Source organism: Leptonychotes weddellii, chromosome 7 (assembly GCF_054177405.1).
Source record: "Leptonychotes weddellii isolate Sample4059 chromosome 7, ASM5417740v2, whole genome shotgun sequence".
In the NCBI taxonomy this organism is placed as follows: Eukaryota; Metazoa; Chordata; class Mammalia; order Carnivora; family Phocidae; genus Leptonychotes; species Leptonychotes weddellii.
The window spans coordinates 131,982,717-132,000,208 of NC_138375.1; the positions used below are offsets into that span (position 1 = coordinate 131,982,717).

At 58.3% G+C, this 17,492-nt stretch overlaps 1 protein-coding gene across 7 annotated transcripts in view; it reads left to right on the forward strand.

Annotated features, from left to right (window-relative positions):
- The first annotated feature begins 694 nt into the window (after positions 1-694).
- Positions 695-17,492, forward strand: part of FLT4 (fms related receptor tyrosine kinase 4) — a 41,088-nt gene continuing 24,290 nt past the window's right edge. For all 7 annotated transcript variants that reach the window (XR_014147297.1, XM_081827270.1, XM_081827271.1 and 4 more), the window contains exons 1-4: positions 695-842; positions 16,113-16,209; positions 16,832-17,076; positions 17,265-17,377. Coding sequence is in view for 6 of the 7 variants with exons in the window: in XM_081827270.1 (XP_081683396.1) it covers positions 776-842; positions 16,113-16,209; positions 16,832-17,076; positions 17,265-17,377 (522 nt within the window). In the remaining variant the exon portion in view is untranslated. The remainder of the gene's footprint in view (positions 843-16,112; positions 16,210-16,831; positions 17,077-17,264; positions 17,378-17,492) is intronic.

Consider the following 17,492-nt stretch of genomic DNA (forward strand, 5'->3'; position numbering starts at 1 on the left):
GTCCTCGTCCTGGGGTTTATTTTTAAATAGGAAAATTCTAGAGACAGAACTGAAAAGAGAAAGGAAGTCTGCGAGAGGGTTGCCAAGTCAGAGAGTAAAGTGTCACCTGATACAAGGACTTATGAATGAGCTCAGAGTAAAAATATTTGGGGGAGCTCTTAAGAAGAGGCCAGGCCTGAGAGGAGGGTGGGGGGAGATTTGTTATACTGGATGCCTCCCCCAAGGGTACAACCTCATCCACACCACGTAGGTGGTAAGATAAAGCTTGCTGAACGTTCTCAAAGATTTGACATACTGTTATCTTTAAGTTGTATTCATTGTTTTTTTTTTCGTACTTTAAACACTGTATTTATTGATTAAAGGAAATTACAGAAAAATACACTCTGACACATTTTGTCTAATCTTGACCGCTGCGGAGTTCATTGCCTTTTTAGCGCGCAGTGGAGGACTGGTGCATTACCTGCATTCCCCGTCCGCCCAGAGCTGCCCCGGGGGGCTCGGAAGTGAGACACTAACCAGCCTCCAGCCGCTGAGCGAGACGCGAACCCTCGGATCTAGCCAGCAAGCTCCCCGGCCGGGGCGGGAGGGGGGAGCGGGACTGATAGGTGCGAGGGGCGGTCCGACGGGCCTGGCCCCGCCCCTGGGGAAGGGGTCCCGCCCAGTCCCCGCCCCGCCCGCGCCGGGCCCCAGCCCCGCCCGCGCTCGCTCTGTGCGCCCACACTCTGAGCCCCGAGCCGCGGCCACGCAGGTCAGACCCGCGCCGCAGCGGCCGGAGATGCAGCGGGGAGCCGCGCTGTGCCTGCGCCTGTGGCTCTGCCTCGGACTGCTCGACGGCGAGCGCGGTGAGCCCTCTGCCCGCACGCGTGCGCCGCTGGCCGCGATGGGGGCCGCTTTCCCGGGGCGACGGGGGACGGGCGGGGCACTGGACCCCCGGGAGCCTGGGGCTGCAGGGGAGATGGGGCTGGGAGCCAGGGGATACGGACCCCGGATGGAGCCGGCCTGGGCCCGCGGGGCTGAGGAAAGGGCGGGCGGAGACTGCAGCTGGGTCAGGGACTGGGCACCGTCTGCACCGCAGCGCAGGGATTGTGCTCGGGGTCCTCGACCACCCTCCACTATCGGTGGCTCAGCTCCTTTGGAGCCGTGCCCCGTCGCACATCCTCAGCTAGGATCCTTCGCTTGCTTACTGGCTTCCCGGGGTGGGTGTGCCGGGGGGGGGGCGGGAGTCCCGGCGCTGCACTGCGCTGCCCTCCCACCCGCGCCACGGGGACGGTACCCCGGCAAATCCCCGCCGGGCCGCAGACCTGGGTGCGCACTTTCCGACGCCTCTCAGCTGCGCTCGAGGTCGGTCCCCCAGAGGGCGCTCCGGGCAGGTGTCCACCTTCCCCAGGCCAGAGATTGCGGAGGCAGGGGTTCGGGGACCAGCAGAGACAGGCGCCGTCGGGCGGATTGGGCGCAGGTGCACAGGGGAACTTGGGGATCTTGAGTTGACAATCCAGGAGAGATCAACGTGGCAGAAGAGGCAGAATGCCGGCGCTCCCTGTATTTGACGGGGCAGGAGCATTTGAAGGCCCAGCTCAAGAGCTTGGACTATCCGGCAGGAGAAGCCGTGGAAGCGTCTTAAGCACATCTCTGGCAGGGTATGGTCTGTGACAGGAATATGACCAGAAGTTGCCCCCGTGCGGTTGGAGAAAAGGGAGTGTGGGAGATGAGAAAAGGCGCAGAGGAGTATTGTTGTATAGAGATGTCAGAGGATGGGTAAGGATGAGCTGGACGTCTATACAAGATCTGGTGACCCAGAGAATCAGAAGGTAGAGAGAGGGTCATGGGTCCCCAGTGGTTGGAGGAAAAGTGCTGGAAGGGCTGGAGGGGGTCCAGATTTTTGAACATGGCAGATATTGAATACTGGCTTCACATGCTTCATCCCTTTTAATAATCCTCACAAGGGAGTATTAGACCTGTTTTACAGAGGAGGAAGCATAGAACAAGGACATCTGTAACTTCTCCAAGGTTCCCAAAGGCCAGCAGTAAGGGAAATGGTCAACCCAGATCTGTAGGATAACAGAGCCCTGTTCTCTATGCCTTCACAGACTGAAGGGCAGAGGACAGGGGAGATGAAGGAGGTGTGGATGAATCTAGAGGCAGGATGGAGGAAGACATCTGGCTGGGGCCTCTGAGGCAGGTCAGAGAAGAGGGGCTGCCCCTTTGCCCTTCCTTGCTCCACTGCATCCAGCCCAGGGCCAGGCTCTCACCAATACTTAGTGTGTTTGCTGAGTGACCGAATGAGTGTGGAGAGAGAAGTGAAGTGGGTCAGGCTGAGGAGGGGGAGACCCCACCTTGAGGAGACATCCGGCAGACCATTGGGTGTAGTGTCTGAAGCTCAAGAGAGGCTGGGCTGGGGAGCTGGAGAGGAAGCAGAGCAGAGTCCGGGCTGCATTTCCCCCACACCAAGGAGGGAGCCAGAGGCTTCCAGGGAGACAGGGAACGTACTGCAAGGTGTGAGAACGAGGAGAGCCTGAGGTTGGGTGCTCCGGAGGTGGAGGAGGGAAAAGGGATGAGGCCAGTCTTACAGGGAGCTCAGGTGGTTCATACAGAGTCAGGCAGTGAAGAGGAGGAGAGAGGATGTTAGCTGAAGGGGCCCATGGAGGAGGATGGCCCAGCTGGACCGTGACACGGCTGGTGGGAAATGTGCCCTGCATTTGCCTTGGGGAGCTCCCCAGCCTGATGAGGGATGCTGGAGCAGAAGCATAAACACTTCAGTTGCAGCCAAGTGTCAGGACAACCAGACTGGGTGGCCAGGTACTGGCAGGTGAGAATCTCGGGGAAGATGAAGCTGACCCCTCAAAAGTATGCAGTTAGCCCTAGATCCACATTTTTGTCCCAGCTCTGCCCCTAAATTCCTGGCTGTGTGGCTTGGGTCCCAACTTCCTCTCCCTGCACCTCAGTTTCCCCATGCATAGTAGTGCAAATGAGCAAGCACTTGAGGGGCTGTGCTTGGGCTGGACTTTATGGCTTGGGGTCCCGGTCTAGTTTCAAAAAGCAGTTCCTTGGCAGTGTCCCTGTGGAGAGGGCAGGTGGCAGAGGACAGGCCCAAGAGGCTTTGTTTGGGGGGCTTAGTCTAGAGAGAGGCTGTCTGTGCTGCTGGACAGTGGGCAATCAGCTCAGGGACATGTAGGGGAAGCAAGTGACAGCTGGGCAGCTGGTTGCCCTGGCCTGAGGACACTGGCCCTTGCCGTGGGCTGAGTCTCGTGTGGCCAGCCATTCAGTTCTCTGCTGTCCCTGTTCCTCAGCCCTGAGCCAGACCCAGGTGTGGACAGAGCAATGGGGGAGGGACGGGGCATGCCAGTGAGGCAGGATGTGGGGGCTGGGCCACCTTACTGGGTCCTGTGGGCCACTGGCCCCATCTCAGTCACTGTGGCTTAAGGGCTCTCTTCCTCCTCAGAGCACAGAGCCCACACGACCAGGCACTCGACTGAGAATGAGGTGTGACGAGGATTATCTGGCCAGCTCCACCCTGTTCCACCCCCACGCTGCCCCAGGCAGTGGGACCTCAACCCAGGGAAGGAGACTGCAGTTCTATGCCAGTCACAAGCTCTGGTGCCTGTTCAGGGTGGCTCAGGGAGGATTTGGACCAGCCCCATCCTGCAGGGGTTTTGCTGAGTGCCAGACTGGCTGGGACACAGACATGGTATCAGATATCTGTATCGTAGGGACAGAAGTGCTCAGGACCCCCACGAGGCCCAGCTGGTAGCCGTGGGCTGCAGAGGAAGGGGGCATCGCTTCTAGCTGGGGGCTTCTTGAAGGGATCTGCAGACTCCAGGGAAGGGAATTCCAAGTAGGGCAAAGAACCCCTCCAAGGCTCAGAAGCAGGGAAGTCCAGATGGTATATGGGAACTTGTGGGTAGTAGATGAGGCTAGAGGCTCGAGGGGGCCGGGGGTAAGGTGGGGGAGGTGAGGCAGTTGGAGGGGGCAGGAGTCAGCGGCACACCTGGAAAAGAGAAGTTCTGGGCAGGGAGGCTCCTGGTCAGGTCCCCTGAAGGCACTGCCAGAGGTGCAAAACAAGGTGGGGGCCCACAGCAAGGGGGTACCACAGGGGAGGAGGCAGGGGAGGGCAGGGATGTGTGCTAGTCTCTGGCCTAAGTCACAGAATGGGTCATGAAGGTGGTTTACCAGATGGGAACCCTGGGAGGAGGGGCGCAGGTAGGGACATGAAGGCTGCTCGGGGAGCCAGGTCCTCCAGGAGGAGGTGCCCTGGGGACTTCCTGGGAGACCCCAGTTGATACGACTGGGCCAGATAAGGAAGGAGGAGACTTGGGAGCACCTGACTGTAATAGGGCAGAAGGCAATCCGGGAACCCAGGAAAATTAAGTGGGGTCTTAGCCTGGAGGGAGAAGTTCTCTGTGTCTAGCTTACACTCCTCCCGCTGTTGGTTTGGGCGCTTTCCCCCACAGGGCAGATTTCTCGCCACCAGGGCCTCGCCGGCACCCTCCCCCCCCTCCCCAAGCTCTCTGAGAGGCCTCTCCGGGAGGGAGGTGGGCCGGGGAAAGGGTCTGGAGAGCCCCTCACGCTCCCTGCGCTGACTTCGGAGCCAGAGGCAGCCGACGTGTCCAGCTGGAGCCAGGGATTCCTGAGTTTCGATCCTTTTCAGACACTGGCTTCCTCTGGGATCTCAGTTTTCCGGTCACGCCGAAGGGAGAAGTCTGCGAGCAGGAAGGTGCGGGCATTCAGGGCTGGCAGCGGCTGGGCCTGGGTGGGGCAGCCGGGCGCGCCCCGGCCGCGCTCCCGCGCCGCGGGTCACCTCCGCCACCCCCCATCCCAGGCCAGGCCAGGGTGTAGGTGGCCCCGCGAGCAGGCGCAGGTCAGGGTGGCGAGTGGGGGAGCCCCGCCACGTGGCCAGCGAGGTCAGCAGGGGTTCATGGGAAAGGACTTGTCGGCCACAGGAGAGGACATCCTGCCTGCGTTTCCCTCTTCCTGCGGCAGGAGCCCACGGCCCCGATTTAGCAGCGCTCGGGGGCCTCCTCTGAGCCAGCTGGGCTGTCTGATAACACCGCCCGTCCTGCCTCCCGGGAGCGGAGTCCTGACCCCAGGCGGGCGGGCTAACTGCCTGGCACAGCTGGCTGCACCCGCCAAGTGGGCTGCGCTCGGAGCTCGGCGTCTGCCAGGGTGCCCCTCCTCCCCGTCACCCTCAGGGGGTCCTCCGGCAGCCCATGCTCCCACTCCGCCCCACCTCCCTCCCTGCTTCCAGCGGGACCTTTCTAAAACACAGATCTGAGTTTTCCGTGGCACCCCCTCCCCCCGCCCGAGCGATAAAGCACCAACTTCTTGAGCTGGTGGTCCAGACCCCTCCTGCTATGGTCCCAAGGGCATCCCTAACGCCCTGTCCACCTAGCCTGTACCCACCACACACCCCAGCTCCCAGCACATGACCTTCCTCCTGCTCTAGATACGCCCTGCCTTTCACCCCACCTTTGGAGGGGTTGCCAAGAACTGCAGGTAGAGGATGGTGCTGCTCCAAGTGGGTGGGTTCGAGGGGGCTCCGTTCCCACACGCTGCCCCCAGAGCATGGAATGCGGGCTTTCAGGCGGGTTTGGGGGAAGCTCTGATCCTCACACTTAGTGCAGAGCTTCATCCTCAGAGCTACACTAAATTCTACCCAAGGGAGATTTATTCGTATTAGGCGGCACACACATGCGCATTTGGAGTGTCTGGCGGTGGAGCCTCACCTCGGTGTCAAAACGGCTAATCAAACTGCTTTACTCTAGGGTATGCGAAGGTTTTAGCTTTGTGTCATGGCTTACTGTGTCCACCTTGGACATTAGGAGTTAAGGCTGGAGGGGTGGAAATGGCTCGCTTGGGCAGCTTTGAAGGAGTGTCGGTGTCAGGTATCTGGTCCCAGATGGCATGGGGGCTAAGGGGTCAGAAGGGGCAGGTGGTTGTCCACATTCCCCAAGGAAGGGTCTGGTGGGGTGGGCAGGTGGGTTCCTAAATTTTTTACCACTTCTTGGACATTTTTATCTTGATTGTCCCAGAGACCTTTCAAAAGCGGCATGCCCTGCAGACACATGGCCTTTCTCCCAAGTCTCCCCCCGGCCAACGTGCCTACCTCAGTGCAGGACATCTCCACCTCTGTTGCTCACCTCCACACCTGCCCACACACTCTGTGCTCTCCCTTTGCTCCCCCGACCCTCAGGGGAGTCGGGGCAATCACAGGCCAAGTCTCATGCTGGGGACGCCACCATGAAAGGCAAGCATAAGCCCCTCCTCCTTGCACTAAGCAACTGTCAGACGCAATGAGCCAACCACTGCATGGAGCTGCAGAAACATGCAGCAGGGGCCCAAGGAGGGGGCCTCAACTTGTGACTCTAGGGTTGGAGGGAGCACCAGTCATCTGTAAGGCCATGCCAAGAACGCAGCTTCTGCCCCCAAGTAGCATAGTGGTTTTAGTCAGGAGAGGGACTTGTATTCTAGAAAGATAATCTAACCATTGGGTAACCCTGGACCAGTGGGGAGACACTGGCGTGGCAAGCCAGGGGATGGACGTTGAGGCCGGCCGGCCGGTGGGTTGGAGAAGCAGGGGACTGGACGGGGGCTGTCCCAGGATCTGGCTCTCTGGGCAGAAGGAAGGTGTCCCCTGCTAGGTGTCTGAGTGCTGTAAGTGCGAAACACTTTGCTCGGGGGGAGGGGCAGGGAGAGAAGAGGGGCAAGCCTGGAGCTCCCAGCTCCCCACCGGCCGTTGGTGCTGCCTCTGAGGATGGACATGACTTCATGACCCGTTGGCTGTGGGGGCTGAGTGGAGTCAGGAATGCCTGACAGGTGACCACCACTACGATGGCAAACAGTGGAAGGGAGAGCCGTGCTTCCAGGGCTGATGGAGAAAAGATGGTTCGATCTGCAGAAACGCAAAGAATGCAGACATGCACGGAGCAAGGAGTAGTTGCCGTGATCCTGCACCCCAGAGATAATCTCTGAGCAGCATGTTAACACCTGTGCCTTTAGTTTTCTCAACTGCAAAATGACAAGAACAGTACCCACCTCAGGGGGCATGAGTGGGGCGTGGGGTGCGCAGGTGCGCAGGCCTGGGCTGGTACACAGAAAGTGCTAAATCCGTGTTTGCTATTATTATCCTAACAGGATGTATGGGGTAAGCAGAATTTGGGGGTCAAAGAGTATGAGCCTTCGTTTAGTGCTATGAGTGCCTATTTGCCTATTTGCCCACATCCTTGCCAATACTGGGAATTGCCTATCTTTTAAACACGTGCTCATCTTGTGGGGTGGGGAGTTGTGCGCTCTGTGGCTCCAGTTGTCCTGCCCCGCGGTGGGTGTTGTCTGGTCTGAGGGGTGGGGCGGGGTGCCCTCCCAGAGACATGCTGAAAGCATCCCCCCCCCCCCAGGTCCAGAGCTCAGGAAAGCTGCCAGGGAGGGTGGAATAGCTCAAAGGTGGGCCTGGAGCCCTGGAGGGTGCCATTACCAGGAGGAGGGAGCACACTGGTGAGCAAGGCCAAGAGCCTCAGTCTGGCCTGTGACTGAGGACCCTTTTCTGTGGCCTCCTTGCCCCACATCTGTTCCATCTACCTGACAGCCCAAGGTCCCCCATATTCTAGCCTTGCACGTTCTGTCTGTCCTGTGTGTTCTCCTGGGCCAGCAAGCTCCTGCTCAGTCTACCAAGCACGTTTCAGCTCACCCCGTCCTACCAGCAAGGCCTTCTCTGACCACCCCCTCCCACCACCACCACCACAGCTGTGGCATGCAAAACACTTAGCAGGCAGTGACGGCCATGGGCTCAGCGTGCATGAGCCAGCAACAGTTTGTTCTTGTGATGGTTTGTAACGTGGTATTATGTTATGTGTGGCTCCCTATCATCCTGGGGACAATTCTCATTTTGCACATGGGAAAACTGGGGCTTGGAAAGAGGAAGGGCCTTCCTCGAGGCCATACAGCCAGAGAGTGGCATTGTGGGGCACGCAGCCCGGCTCAGGGAACGCTCTGGGAACAGCCCCTCTTATCCCAGCTATCTCAGTCTTGTAGGGTCAGGGGACTGTGGCCTTTTGACCCTCACCCTTGACCTCTGGAGGCACAGAGGTTACCAGCCAGTTTTGGGGGGGTGCGGGGGGGAGGACTCTAGGACTGAACACCCTTGTGCCTCCCCTCCAAGAGTGAAGGGAGAGGGAGGACCTGGAGCAGGTCTCCCCAAATCTGCCCAGCTCTAGGACAGATGCATAGAGACCCCAAGCCCAGCCTCACCTGGCCAGTTGTCCCCCATGTTTCTCCTTCAGCTTGCCTCGAGTATGTAGCCTGGCCCCTGGATGCCTCTGTCGTCCTGGGCACAGCTGCTAGGGAGAGTGTGGATCAGACTGGCAGGACTGCCACATAGTCCCCATCACCCACAGGGCGACCATGACAGCATCTGCGGTAAGAAATTGTCAGTGTGTGGAGAGGCACCCCCGAGCTCACCGACCATCCCGACTTTATCCCTGGGTTGCCGTGCTGGACCCGAGGATAGAGCCGTGACCAAGGACAGGGCCAGGGGAGGGACAGAGCACTCAGACTCCAGTCTCCAAGCAGGATCAGGGATTCTCCAAGCACAGAGAGCAGGAAAGGACAAAGGACACAACCTGAGGCCAGCAGGGAGGTGGGCAAGGACCTGGTGGATGCTGGAGGTGGCAGGGGCACTGGGAGGTGAAGCCGGCCAGGAGGGCAGGACCTGTTGGGATGGGCTTCACCCTGGAGGCCAGGCCAAGGGTATGCACAGCTCCAGAGGGCCACAAGGAGCCAGTGAAGGTGTCCTCAGGCCACGACAGCCCTCTGGGCTGAGGGACAGATTGGAGGCCGGAAAGGAGGCTGCTGGGGAGCAGAGAGGCAGGCACTCGGGGTTGTGCTGGCAGAGAAGGGGACAGAGAGATGTGAGGACTGGGAACTGGGCAGGGATGTGCCTCTGTGGGTCCTGGAGCCTCAGTTTCCTCATTGCCGACTAGACTCGTAATTCTTCCCTTCCTCCCAGGTTGTGTGAGGATCAAAGGAGGCAATGACCTCAAGGCCATGGTCAGTGCCTAATGCACAGGACTCCCCACACCCCAGCCTCCTGCCACTCGCCCCTCACCCAGGATCCCAGCGCGGCTCCCACAGCTGGCCGCCTGTGGCTGCCGCCAGGGTCCTCACTGCCCAAGGCTGCTGACAGCACAGAGAAGAGGAGGTGTGCACTCTGGCCTCCCTGACCTCGGCCCGGCGCCTGCCCCAACTGCTCTGTTGAGAGCTGGGGGGCCAGGGCCGCCGGCCAGGGGAAGGAAGAAGCTAGTTCCTGGGCCAGGAACAGGAAGGCAGGGGGAGTGCGGCAGAGGCCAGGATGACAGCGCTTCCTGCTGTGGGAAGGGAAGGACAGTGGGGACAGACAACAGCCCGGCAGGAAGGATGCATCTTCGTTGGGGTCGCAAGTGGGGGCTGGGCGCATGGAACCTCTGGGCAAGACAGTCACTGGGTCAAATCTGTCTTAGCTACTGAGCATTCTGGGGTACACATGGTCACCAGGGAGCTTGGTCTTTAAAAATGGAAACATATCTTCCAGAGGAATGAGAGGGTCTGACATAGTTCCAACATAAAGGAAAACGTGAGGCCTGTTTAGCCAGCCAGTCAGCCATCCACCTATCCTTCCATTCACCCATCCATTCAACCATGTATTTATCCATCCATCCATCCATCCATCCACCCATCCTTCCATCTATCCATCCTTCTATCCGTCTGTCCATCTATCCATCTATCCTTCTATCTAACCATCCCTCCTTCCATTCTTTCATCCATCTTTCCATCCATCTTTCCATCTATCCATCCGTCCATCCATCCATCCACCCATCCTTACATCTATCCATCTTTCTGTCTGTCCTTTTATCCATCTATCTATCTATCCTTTTATCTAGCCATCCCTCCTTCCAACCTTTCATCCATCTTTCCATCCACCTGTCCATCCACCCACCCGCCCATCCATCCATCTACCCATCCTTCCATCTATCCGTCTGCCTGTCCATCTATTCTTCTATCTAGCCATCCTTCCTTCCATCCATTCATCCATCCATTCTTCCATCCCTCCATCCTTCTATCCATTTGTCTGTACATCTGTTCTTCCATTTAGCCACACTTCGTTTCAACCATCCGTCCATCCTTCTATTCATCTATCTGTCCTTCTATTCATCTATCTGTCCATCTGACAATCCAACTAGCCATCTTTCCATCCATCCACCCATATTTCCATCCATTCACTCATTCATTCATCCATCCACCCATCCGTCCATCCACTCATCCATTTATTCATTCAACAAATATTTATGGAGTCTTGATTCTGCGCGAGATGCTGTGCTAGACATGCGGTGGGGTAAAAAGGAGACTGTCCTGGTCCTTTGAAATTTACCCCCACTGAAGTTTACTGTCTAGTAGAGGAAATGGAAAAATACAAGTTGAGGGGCACCTGGGTGGCTAAGTCAGTTAAGCGTCTGTCTTCAGCTCAGGTCATGATCTCCAGGTCCTGGGATTGAGGCCCATATGGGCTGCCTGCTCAGCGGGGACTCTGCTTCTCCCTCTCCCTCTGCCTGTCACTCCCCCTGCTTGAGCTCTCTCTCTCAAATAAATAAATAAAATCTTTAAAAAAAAAAACATAAGTTGAACAAACAAATAAATAAAGAAGATAATTACAAATTGTGACAAGAAGGATGAAGCAACCAGGAAGTTAAGATGGATATTAGAGGGGGACTTAGGTTTTGGAGGGGGTGAGTAGTCATGACTAAGCTAAGGCCTGAGCATGAGAAGAAGCCAGCCTGTGCAGGGCATGTGAGAGGAGGCAAATCAGGAGGAGTATGTGCAAAGGCCCTGGGACAGGAAGGAACATGCATGTTATGGAACAGCCTGAAGGGCATGATGGCTGAAGGACATGAACACAAGGTGAGAGTGGCCCAAGAGGGTATGGAAAGGGGGTCAGGGACCCAGCCACAAGTTTGGATTTTCCTGAAAATGCAGTGGGAAGTCACTGATGGGATTGAAGCACAAGCATGATATGGCCCATTTCTGTTTCTTAACTGTCACTAACAACTATGTGCAGGACTGAAGGAGGGTAAGAGTAGGCCCAGGAGCCCCCACTTTGGGGCTGAGTGCAGTTGGGCAGGCCCCATTGGGAGAGCAGAGGCTGGCTCTGGGATGCTTTGGTGGTGGGTGGTTAGACAGGGTGAGGAGAAGCGCATCCATAGCTCGTCCCATACAGGAGATGGGAGCTATCAAGGAGAAGCCTTGGGCGGGGTGAAGAGAGTGTGAGTCTGGAGTTTAGCATCAGAAATATGGGAACCGGGGTGTCTGTAGGATGGCCAAGTGCTATGGCAACTGGATAATTCAGGCTGGAGTTGAGAGAAGGACAGGAGGTAGAGACTCTGGAGGTATCTGGACACTTAGGGGAGAGACCTATAGAGAAGAGAGTGAGGAGCAATACATGTGGTGCTGGGCAGAGGGGAAAGAGGAAGACAAGGAGACAGTGAGCTCACAAAAGGTGGCAGAGGAGGAGTGCCCACTGGTCCTGCAGCATGGAGGTCATGGGAATGCCTTGACCAATGGCTGGCATCTGCACCCCAGAGGGAGGATGAGCAAATGTGGGAGGAGGGGACAGCAAGCAGAGTTTTTGCTGTGGAGGGAAATAGGAAAGGGAGCAGGGCTGGAAGGGAATAGAGGATCAAGGAATTTGGGAGGGGTAGGGTTGTTTATAGGATGGAAGATGGAGGGTTTGGACTTGGGAGGGGGGAAGTGTCAGAAGGTTTCCAAGGCCCAGGCAGGGAGTGAGGAGTTTGGATGTAGGAAGATGATCTCCATCTAATGGCTTTACTTCATTAATGCTGACAGTGAGGGAGGAGGGAACACCCTGAAAACTTCAGTCCAAGGGCCCATTAGGGTCTGCCTACAAGACAAGAAAGGGAAAGAGCTCTGGCTTTGCACTGCATGCTGAGCCAGTGGGGGCCATGGTGGTGCTGCAGTGTTGGGCTGGAAGGTGAGAGGCAAGGAAACAATCCGAATCATGGGCCAAGGGCCACACGGGTGAGGCCAGGAAGAGGTATCTATGGGGAGGGGTCCCTGGACTGGAAGTTTTGATGAGGCTTAAGGACTTAGAGGCTGTCGGACAAGGGCACCTAGCAAGAGGCAGAGGGGATGGGGAGAGCAGCACAGGAAGGCAGGAACTCGGTGATGGCGTAGCTTCTGGTAAGGACCAGGTCCAGGGTGTGCCCAGGAAGTGAGTGGCTGAGAGGAGGAGGGAGGACAGTGGAGATGAGGACCACAAGGGCCAGGACACTGGTGAGTCATCTCTGTGGATGTTGAAACCATGGGGAATGGCCTGAGTTGGGGTGGCGGGAGCTGGAGAGCCAGGACCAAAGAATGAGGGGAAGTAACCAGGACAACAGCTAATGACAGCTTTAGCAGGGAGCAGGTGGTACCATCAGAGAAGGGAGATGACCACAGGAAGCTCTCCGCTGCCAGGCATGTGCCGTGGAGAGCACTACTACCTCAAGGGGCAGTGGTGCTTCAGAAAGCCAGGTTTCAGTTAAGGCAGAAGGGATGGAGGAGGACAGTGAGTTCTACAGCACAGTCTGCTGATCATACAGGGCCTGGTGGATGTGAGTGAAGACAGGGCCACTGGGGCAAAAAAGGAGAGACTTGCACAGATGGATAAAAGTGTTGGCAAGGACAACAGATGGTCTGTCTGTTTAGTACAGTGATGCAGATGCTTCCTTTGGTGGTATGGTGGCCTCTAGGGAGGAAGATCCTACAGGCCCCATTCGCCATCCATCAACCCACTCCAGCATCCACCCTTCCACCCATCCACCCCCATCACCTATCCACTCCCATCCACCCATCCACCCACAATCCAACCATCCACCCCCCCATCTACCCATCCACCTCCATCCACCCATCCGCCCTCTGTTCACCAACCCACCCATCCACCCATCCTCCCACAATCACCCACCCATCTACCCCATCCACCCATCCACTCCCATCCACCCATCCACCCAAAATCCAACCATTCACCCTCATCCACCCATTCTCCCACAATCCACCCACCCATCCACCTGTTCACTCCCATTCACCCATCCACGCTCCATTAACCAACCCACCCATCCACCCATCCTCCCACAATCCACCCACCACCCATTCATCTACCCATCCACTGTCCACCCACCCATCACTCATGCATCATTCCATCCACACTCCATCTACCCACCATCAATCCATCCAACTATCCATCCACCCATCCACCCTCCCACCTACCCACCCATTTATTCATCTGATCATCCATCACCCATCCTACCATTACTGAATTCATCCCCTACACCTTCGGTGTGCATCTCCTCTGTACTGAACTTAGGAAGGTGAAGAAAATACAGCCTCTTTTCAGATGTGACCAGAAAACCACAATTCAGTTTGAGAAGTGTTCTAACAACAGGGGCCCAGGAGGCCGAAGCTGCCTGAGTAACGTTGATTGCCCCACCACAGGGACGGGACATGTGAACCAGGCCCTGAAGGGGGAGCTCCGCAGGAAGAAAGGAAGTACAAATGTCCAGGGCAAAAAGATAGGTGAAGGCAAAGACTTCAAGATATGAAAAGCCTGGGGGCGCCTGGGTGAATCAGTCAGTTAAGCATCTGCCTTCAGCTCAGGTCATGATCCCGGGGTCCTGGGATTGAGCCCCGCATCGGGCTCCCTGCTCAGCGGGAAGCCTGCTTCTCCCTCTCCCTCTGCCCCTTCCCCACTGCTCGTGTTCTCTCTCTTCCTCTCTCTCTCAAATAAATAAAATCTTTAAAAACAAAAGATATGAAAAGCCTGGCCCTTTGGGACAATGGTGAGAGCTATGTGTCTCTCAGAGATGTGTCAGGAGATGAAGTGGGGAGAAGGGCAGTGGGCAGAGTCCCGGCGTGCCCCTACTTCATCTTGGAAGCAAAAGGGAGCTGCACAAGGAAGCTGCGCTGACATGTGCCACAGCTCCATAGCCAGGGTTGCCAGGGGTGCCAGGGATGTACCCGGGATGTGTACCCCAGAGAAGAGGACCCTCGGCCTCCCCGGGGATCCTAGGGCAAAGCTGCAGGCCTCAGCCTGGGGCAGATGGGTGCTGGCGGCCGTGCCTCTCCTCTGGTGGCCACACACTGGCCTCAGGCCTGACCCCTGACTGGTCCACTGGGAAGGCAGTTATTTCATCCCCTGCAGGTCCAAACCCAAGCCCGCTGTCCTTCCTCTTCTGTTGTCAGAGGCCAGTTGTCTGCTTGCTGTGGCTTTATTCACTTTCCACTTCCTGGAAAATCCTATTTCTCCTTCAACACCCAACTCAGAGGTGCCCTCCGGGATTTCTTCCTAGCTTCCAACTACCCGAGGGGAGCCTCCCCTTTGCAGGGCACCCCCTTCCCAGCAGCCTTGGGGTGTGCAGTGGAGGCTGGTGTGCATGGAGGGCTAACACTCACCCTGGGGAAGATGGAGCTGGTGGCAGGAGGGGGTGCTCTGGGTTCAGGCTAAGGAGGGACTTTGCAGTGGTCACAGCAGCCAGGCGAGGAGTTGCCTTCTGAGACGGGTGCTGCTGTCCAGCAGGAGGGCCTCCATTTCCCTGTCTGTGCAATGGGACTAGGTGCTCAGTGAGGACCTTCTACCTCTGACCTACAGTGCTGTGGTGCCTAGAAAGTTTTGGCCAGCAGGCAGCATGGAAGGGAGGGACAGGCCAGGCCCTGGCTAGTGGCTGCCTTGTCCATAGGATGCCGAGAAATGAGATTTTGGTGTACAGAGCATGCCGTCCTGGTACTGTTTCCTAGGGCAGGTCAGGGTCAGGGTGGTATAAAGCCAAGTACGGTGGGGGGCCCCTGGGATCCACGTCCCACAATTAGCTGCCAGGGCAGGACAATGGGCATCAGAGGACTGGGGAGGATGGGGGAGGGATCTGTGGGACCGGAGAGGGCTGCGGGCTGGGGCCAATAGTGGGCTGTGCCCCCCAGGAGGACAGGGACACAGGGGGAGGGACAGGACACAGCCCTGGGCCTCCAGCTACGCAGTCCTCTCTTCCTGTTGTCTCAGGATGGTCCTGGCAGGATGCATCTGCCAGAGTTCCAGGTCCAGGCCTCCCCCAAGGCCTGCTCCCACCCCCACCGGGATCTCACACACACGCACACACACGCGCGTGCACACACACATACGCACACACGCCCATGGGCACGCACACACTGACCTGTCAAAGACACATGCATACACATCCGCACACAAAGCCACACACACCACTTACACACCAGCCCCACAAACATGTGGGTCCACGCCCACAAACACACACACACACACACACACAAGGACCCACACCTATCGACATGCACACACCCAAGCACACACTATCCTGCTGGAAGGAGGACGGTAGGCTGGAAGCTGCAAGGGCGGCAGGAGGGTTTTCAAGCAAGCAAAGCAGGGTTATTTGTGTGTCTGGGGTCAAGCCCTGGGGGAAGGATGAAGGAACAAAGCCTGGGGACCGGAGGGGAGCTAGGGCAGCCAGAGGGGGCTGCGAGGGTGGACAGAAGCTGATGGAGCCAAGGACATATGAGGAAAACGCCACGGGACCCGGGAGAGGGTGAGCTCATGGGCAGAATTTGGTGGGAAAGCCAGGGCCCTTGGTTCTGGGCATTTGGGGAGGGGCCGCGCAGTGCGAGACGCCCCCCCCTACAAGCAGCCGCAGTGCATCTACAGTGCAGGATGGAGGGGCCTTCCAACAGACATGTGAGGCTCACACACTCCAGGTCTCCCCCAGTGTAGGATGAGGCCTGCAGTCTCCCCCGTCGGCTTCATGCTGGCAGCTGAGCCTATGTGGGGCCAAAGATTGGGGTTCGGTTAGGCCAGGGTTCACTGGGGGCTGGGACCAGTCTGCTGCCAGGGACCAGGGCCAGGGGCACCTGAGGTAGAGATTACTGATTGTCTTGGGGCCTTGCAGGTATGGCCCAGGGCCAAGAGCTCGGGCAGCCCCTGCCCTAGGGAAGAGTATGGTATTATGGGCAGGGAAGGTCCATCAGGACCCGACTGACGTCACCATGTCACCATGTGAACTCACGACCCAGCGCCATACTAACCCTGTCTTCCACCCCAGGCCTGGCGAGTGGCTACTCCATGACCCCCCCAACCCTAAACATCACGGAGGAGACACACGTCATTGACTCCAGGGACAGCTTGTCCATCTCCTGCAGGTACTCAGTCCTCAGCCCGGGGGGACAGGGGCCTGGGTCCCCCCAGGCCAAGGGGACCAGAGAAAGCCAAGGCAGGAGATGGTAGAGGAGAACCCATGGAGAATCCCTACCAACCAGGAGATGGTAGAGGTAGAGGGCAGAGGGGCCTCAAGGCTTAGTGGGGCTCCCTGGTCACCTGGGAGTGGGTGCCTGGAGGCACGGACCATCCCTGGCCCTGCAGACACCTTGTGCCCACCCCTACCCCTGGGTCACTCCACGCTGACTCCAGGCCAGTCCCTGCCCGCCTCCCATGTTACCCCGCATGGACCCCAGGTCCCCTACACCCACCCCCAGCCACCCTCCACTGGCTCTAGGCCCACCCACACAGAGCTCAGACCCATTATGGTCCCTGCAGCCCGGGGATGATCAGCAGGCTTCTCTGCAGGCCAGCCTACCCCATGTAGGCCTTGGAGCCAGGCAAAGGCCCCGAGGGGCCTCAGGGAGCACCCTGCCCCGGACTGGGTCCACGGCATGTGCCCCCAAATTGGGCTGTTCTGACCTCTGGGTGAGACAAGCTACGGGCAAGGCTTGTGCCCCGGGGCTGCAGCTGGGGCCCCTCTTGTGCTCTCGTGTCCTCTGCCAGGGGGCAGCACCCCCTTGAGTGGTCCTGGCCAGGGGCTCAGGAGGCGCCGGCCACAGGGGAGAAGGACGGCGAGGACACAGGGGTTGTGCAAGACTGCGAGGGCACAGACACCAGGCCCTACTGCAAGGTGCTGCTGGTGCGTGAGGCCCGCGCCAACGACACGGGCAGCTACCGCTGTTCCTACAAGTACATCAAAGCCCGCATCGAGGGCACCACGGCCGCCAGCACCTACGTGTTCGTGAGAGGTGAGGGGGCAGGCCGCCCGGCCCCGCAGCTGCCCAGGAGGCACAAGCAGGGCCTGGATCCTGGAGGGCATCTGGCACCTGCAGCCCCGGGGCCCAGCCTGCGGGCCTGGGCGGGGGGGCTGCCCCACTGCCCCTCACCTGAGTCAAAGCCCCGCCTTCCCCTCCCACAACCTGCCCCCTCCCCTCAGACGTGGAGCAGCCATTCATCAACAAGCCAGACACGCTCCTGGTCAGCAGGAAGGATGCTATGTGGGTGCCCTGCCTGGTGTCCATCCCGGGCCTCAACGTCACGCTGCGATCGGTACGGCCCTCCTCCTCCCCGACCCCCGCCCCAGGATCCGGCCCCCTCCCGTCCTGTCCCGGGGAGAGGCAGTCCCTGGTCTGGTCAGGAGAGAGGGCACCGACAGCCACCATGT